At 33.7% G+C, this 6,739-nt stretch overlaps 1 protein-coding gene across 1 annotated transcript; it reads left to right on the top strand.

Annotated features, from left to right (window-relative positions):
• Positions 1-1,656: 1,656 nt before the first annotated feature.
• On the top strand, positions 1,657-3,640 carry LOC135800689 (uncharacterized). Its single transcript, XM_065313993.1, has one exon. The coding sequence runs from the start codon at positions 2,015-2,017 to the stop codon at positions 3,254-3,256; it is 1,242 nt and encodes a 413-aa protein (XP_065170065.1). The 5' UTR covers positions 1,657-2,014; the 3' UTR covers positions 3,257-3,640.
• The last annotated feature ends 3,099 nt before the right edge of the window (positions 3,641-6,739 follow it).

Below are 6,739 nucleotides of genomic sequence, written 5' to 3'. Positions count from 1 at the left end.
GGTCAGTAAATGTGGGTACTTGTGATTCATTGATTTTTAATGTCACATGAATAAATAATACAATATTGTAGACAAAAAGGTTATGAAACTAAAAATTTTGCACGCAATCGCGAAATAAATATTAGCATGAGTAAACTTCACACTTAAAATTTTAATAACATGTCTAGCCCAAAAATACATCTACTTAAAACAATTGTGAAAACGTTTTGAATGAGTTAACATTTTACATAGCCTACGAGTCTTGCATGTCAACACTTTCTATAAGAATTATCTTCGGTTATTAAACACTTCACCTTTTGTTTGCGCCTCGCGTAACTTTTACCACTTTTTATGTATTATTTGCGAAACGTACCAGAAACGTTCTTTAAACAAATTAGAAATATTTTATGCTAATACACTACAAATAATTTTTATAGTCACTTTCGTTTTATATCCTTACATAAAATCAAACATTTTATGCGTTTTGAACTCATTTAATGAACTATAAAAAAATTGTATTATTAATTAAGTTAAGTTGGTAATGTGTAGTTGGGTTTAAACAATTGGTAGGTATGAAACTAGGTTTCGATTGTGCAAGTCATGAAATGGCATGTCAAGTCGAGAATATCTCACTACTATTATTATCAACGGGAGACATAAAAGGCACGTACAGTTCTATTTCCACATGTAGTTCAATGTTAACCTATTTTGAAGAATACGTACTTAAGTACGCTTCATAGACGATGAGTTTTCGTTTTGATTTGTGTATTCAGTATTCAATTATTTGCTATTCAATTCAAATCTCCAGAATGATTTTTCAAATAGATGTGGGTTAGAAAGCTTTTAAACTTAAGTGGACAATCAAACAATTAGAACTATTAAATGCTAAGATAATTTAAAGCATTTTACAAAGCATTGCGTGACATATATTAGGGATTCAAAAATAATCAAAAAAATATAATAATAGGTATAGATCAATTTCGAAAATTAAATAACAACAGGGTACAATTTTAATGATTTATAACGTTTATTTGAATAATTTAATAACCAAATTCTTTACCAGATTAGTTATATATATATATATATTGAATAAGTGCGTTGTAACTATAGGATTTTAATCATTTAAAGTTGATTTTACTGCGAATTATTGAAGTTCAAAGCACAAGTTTATCGATTACGCTTCGTTGACTTTGTTGTGCATGCGATTACGTATAATCAACGCATGTGATGTGTCTGCAAACACATTTTAAAGATAATCTGAAGCAACAAGTTGAAATTACAAATATCTAAGAGCTCGCAATCATAAATTTTCACACAATATGTTGATATTTGATATATTTATGACTTTTCATTGAAATTTATGGGTTTCTTAGTAATATAACGCTCAATAAACGTCATAAAAGTCATAAATCTTTATAATTTTACGAAGTGTAAAGATATGCACTTAAAATATCAAATAGACTAGCAAAAATTTTCCATGGTTTTCAAATATTTGCTTGAGAGGGACGCGAGTATAAGTATTGATACACACTCATGGATACATTTTTGTAAGTCTGTCATGCGCATCAGCACTGATGCACAAACGCATTCTGCTCAACAGTTCAGGCATGCGTAATTCGAGCCGACTCAGCGAAACTCCACCTCGTTTAGGCCGGAACGGCCCAAGTTGTCAGCCAAGCGGCTTACCAACCAGTTGTAGCAACACGAAGAACACATCGGCGTAGTTTGCGCTAGCGGGTGCGCGGCGTGTTTTTATTACTGAGCGTAGATACGCGACTTCCGAATTAAAATACACAAGTATCACAAGTTGAGCCGATATAATCGCACCCGCGTCGTCGCTGTGCAGCTTGCTCAGTCACTCGCTAGTCACTCGAGCAGTAGCCGATTAGTGATAGTACAAAATAAATCGGCAGCGCACGCGACCCGTCAGTTTCGATCATTGATGCGACGCGCACGCATTCAACTACTTGTTAAATTAAACAAGCTTAAACCCTTCAAGTGTCTCAAGTGATTTAATTTAATAAAAATTAATACAATGCCTGAGTGTAAAATTAAAGAATTGCCTTCGCTGTTAAGCGAAGCCCTTGGAGAAGAAATTGAAGTTTTAGAAGAAAAATCGAAATTCCTCACACCACCCGGTGAGCATTATGGCAGTATAATGCTTAGTTTGGATGTGGTAATCCGGAGAAGTGCGTCAGGTAAAAGTGAGACCCTTAATTTGGTGGCCAAGATGCCTCCGGCGAGTGAAATGCTCAAGACGTGCTTTGATATTGGCGTCACCTTCAAAAAAGAATTGGATTCCTATGCGATTATGATCCCTGCACTACAAGAATTCCAACGTGATTACAACGTCCCAGAAGAGAGAATCATCGATATCTTTCCCAAATATTACGGGGGACGGATTAATTTAAATGGATCGGATGTAGTCGACGATGATGCTCTGCTACTGTTTGAAAACCTCAAAGTCAAAGGTTACGACACTGAAGATAGATTCATAGGCTTTGATTTAGAATCAGCGCAGATGATTGTCCAAGACTTGGCAAAGTTTCACGCTATTCCTATCGCAATGAGAATCTTACGACCCAATGATTTTAAAGAGAAGGTTGGACCTACAATTGTGCCAAATTCCGGGATTGAAACCTTACCCGAGGAGGTGGGCTCAGCTTTCGTTGATAGTGTAATTGAAGTTTCGAAAACCATTCCGGAACTTGCAAATTACCTCACGAAGATTCAGGAAAACGTTCGGATTGCTGAGGAAAATGCGGCAAATAAAAATATCCCACCTCCAAATCCTATCTACGCCACCGCAGCTCATTCGGATTACTGGGTCAACAACACCATGATTAAAAAAGATCCCAAAACCGGAAAAATCGTCAGTAATAAAATGGTAGATTTGCAGATTATGCAATACAATTCTGCATTGGTGGATTTGGTTTTCTTCCTGTTTACTTCTGTGGTTAATGAAGTATTGGACGTGCATTGTGATGCCCTTATCAAGTTATACTATGACACTTTTATTGAATACCTCAAGGACTTCAAAGTTGATCTAGCGCCGTATAACTGGAGCGATTTCCTTCAAGAAGTTGATTCTTGCGCACATGCCGAATTTTATCATGTGGCTTTCATGCTGAAACCTATTTTCACGGAAAAGGGCAAAATCAACAACCTGGCGGAATTCCAGCCAAGCGACTGGGGCAGAAGAGACCTTATCGGGGACGCGCATCGTGATAAGCTACGAAAGACGATGCTAGCGTACGCCAAAAGAAATTGGTTGTGATCGTGACCTTCAACACGTCGCAACCTTCCATCAATCATGACATTGACAAGAAATGGCATTGGGCATTGCCAAATTTGACATTTTATCAATATCAACACCAATGTTTAATATTTAATTCATGTATGTTTTATTGACTCGATTGTTTTTAAATTACGCACGCATTTCATTCATTACTATTAGTATGCATACATAATTTTATTGGTGAACGTCCGAGCATGACAAAATGAAAAGTATTGACGTCACACGACGCGTCGTGATTAAAATTTCGTACACTCTACGAAACGATTTATATTTTGACCGCATGACCATCATTTTGACATCATCACTGTTTTCTTGATTGTTCTTATATAGCTTTAAATAAATAAATAACATTTTAGATATTTACCTTTGTTGACTTTGATTTAAGTAGCGTGCTGGTATTGCGTTAATGACATTGATATTTATTACTCTTGAAGCACTTGAGGAATGCGCGTTAACAAAATTGACTGGTGTCAATTTGTCGGTTTTATTCAACTGAGGAAAGTTGTGTTAAAATTCATATTTACACAATGATTGTGTAATACGCAAACATCTATTGAGATTTGAATATTTTACATCAGGTACGTATAATTTATTTATTGTTGACTGTATAGTGTGAAGAAAGAATGTTGAAACGCCGACATTTAATTAATGCCAATTATTGTTTTTCCTGTTTTCTGTTGATTGCGAATTTCTTTAAATGAGTGTTTTTTATTTTGTATTGTTTATATTGTGGATGTTATTATAATATTGTTGTTCGTCTGTTGTGTTAATTTTTACAGAGTATTAATCGCCGTTTCAATGGCACACGGATGGTAAAAGCGAGTAATTGCGCCGAGCCCACAGACGCAATTAACATCAATTGTCGCCAATAATGCACGGCGGGTCGAATAAACGATGACGATTGCCGATAAACGCCGGAGCACGTCATGCGCAATACTCTGGCTAATTACTTAATGTCGGACGTTGAAATTTGTTTCGAATTAGTGTAATTAGGATACTGTGCAAAATTTTAAACTCACTAGCTTTATTATTAGTCTTATTATAATGATATAATGGTTTATTTTTGCCCGGTGCGATTTACAGGTGAGTTTACTGTGTTTAATTCTTACTTAGTCGCATTTATTGGTTATACTGGATACTGAAAAGTTGTGTAGTGTTATAAAATTTTGTTTGTACATGATTACGGCCTTGGTTTGGTCTGTTTATCAATATGTGTCAAATTCCAGAGTTTATGCGTTATCTAATGCTTAAACGAAATAATATTTCTTGTTCACATTAACCAAAATGTTATATTTTCATGCAGGAATTTATATTATTTGCTGTTCAGGCAACATGTAAATATAAATGAGACAAAAGTTGAAAGCACAGAGCTCTTAGGTTAACTCAGAAAAAATCTGTAGAAATATTGCGTTTGGAAAGCTTTTATCTTTTGCTTTTACTGTAAGATAATAAGAAATTTATAAATTTAGTTTAAAAACATCTGATTTATCAATTAGCTGGCAGTGGTGATTTAAATTTGCTACTATAACCCTTCAAAGCTTCGGAAAGCTGAACAGTTGCAATAATATAAGTGGTCAGAATATTAAACAGAATAAACATCGAACGATTATCTATACTAAACAATTTTCCAGCTATAAAATGCGGTCGAATATTCGTCACCAGCATAATTAAACATGAGAACTGTGCTTGCAACATATTTGGGGCTTTTTATAAAATATTATGCGGTTCATCGCTTCTGTTGAGATATCAGTCGTCGAAGTAGCTACATCTACGACACTCTCGCATTTCACAACAATACAAATCCATTGTATCTGAAATATATACGGTTTTATCTAAATGTGCGACAAAACACAAGAAACTTACCATAAGTATAATCAAAACCAATCCTTCTACAATATTTGGCATACTTTCAGTGTTATCTTGAGTGTCAAACATTAAAAACCTGTATACATAACTTATACACTGAAATAATATTGCAAAGACCATCGTGCTCGAAAATGAACCGAATAACTTATTGTAAATGTTCACTGTTTTCATTACAATAAGATATACTTTGATTAAATCCAAAATATCCAATGGAAATAAATTGTTTACACCAGTATTACTCATATTTTCATTGTAAGTCATTCTCAAAACTCTTGTATTTGTAGAATCACATTGGAATGTTTTAATAATTTTATTTAATATCTGTACACGTAATTTTAGAGCTTCCAAAATAGTCAATGCGATGATAACGTTAAAAAACCAGTAGTAATATGTAATAACTGAAATAATCACCACTACATGTGGTAATCTATCCCAATAAGCAATGATAAATAGACATACTGCACATGCGTAAACTATATGTAAACATATACATCTAAAAATGCACCAATTATCATTTACGACAATTTCACGTTTTTAACAGGGTGTCAACTAGTTGAAAATATGTTTTCATTTCGTTATATGATTCAGTATATAGTACATTATTATACAGCACAGGTATAGAGACTATCACTGCTAAAAGTATATTAAAGAAAATTAATAATATTATGTAGATTATTGTGACGTTATCAAAATCTTCAAATATTGCATTTATAAGAATATATGCAGGATATAATCCATTGCATATATGTATAAGAAACTGCATTGATGTTATTAGTTTGTACGTTTTTGGCCATTTTTTAAACAATTTGCCAGGTAAGATTCCACAATGTTCCGGGATACAAAATATTATACTATCCATTATATACTTTGTTGACTAACTTCAGCCAGATTGTTAGGTTTATTAACTAGTAACTTTTATAAAATCGATAGTTATGATTCGGAGTAGTTTTGTCTATTATAGTAATTTATTTACTACATTAAACATTTATGTCTATATTTATAAAACTTTGTTTGGGTATTGAGTAAACAATAAACAATAGTTGGTAAGTGTTTATTAAATGTATTTTTGCCTAGAACAATATAAACTTGCTTATATAGGTCAGGTATTGCTGTGTAAAGTTGCGTGCGGTGGTATGACAATTCAAAGTTAATTTAATAGCGTATTGTGGGTTAGGTGGTGTTAGTCAGACAGAGATCACTACACTCGTACCCAATCCAACACGTAGGGACTGTACGTGGCACGAGCCCGAATTAAGTATGAATTGCCATACGTTACCACAGGTTTCCATTTTTGTCAGTGCCGGATATGTACTTAATTATATTAAAACGATTTTGATATTTTATGTACGGTTTTTTCTACAGTGGTGGATGAAATGTAAGACGATTACTTCTAAAAGATTGAGAAAATTGAACAGTTGCTATAATGTAAGTGGCAGCTATGTTAAACAAAAGCACAATTGCTCTATAGTCCATATCAAATAATTTTCCAGCTGTAAAGTTCAAACGGTTAGTTGTCACCATTTCCGCCAAAAACTCAAATTGCGTTTGTAATTTTTTTGATTTATTGGACATTTTTATTCGATTTAGTGTTTCTAC

The sequence above is a fragment of the Atheta coriaria genome, unplaced genomic scaffold (assembly GCF_025399875.1).
Source record: "Atheta coriaria isolate IRGN ID8LTWV9N9 unplaced genomic scaffold, Caltech_Dcor_3.1 hic_scaffold_10_pilon, whole genome shotgun sequence".
Classification (NCBI taxonomy): domain Eukaryota; kingdom Metazoa; phylum Arthropoda; class Insecta; order Coleoptera; family Staphylinidae; genus Dalotia; species Dalotia coriaria.
The sequence above is the reverse complement of the archived record's forward strand: the minus strand, read 5'-3'. Positions and strand labels throughout refer to the sequence as shown.

What these genes read in the sequence shown, in the direction of transcription:
- LOC135800689 (XM_065313993.1), top strand. Translation starts at nt 2,015, where the DNA reads ATGCCTGAGTGTAAAATTAAAGAATTGCCTTCGCTGTTAAGCGAAGCC.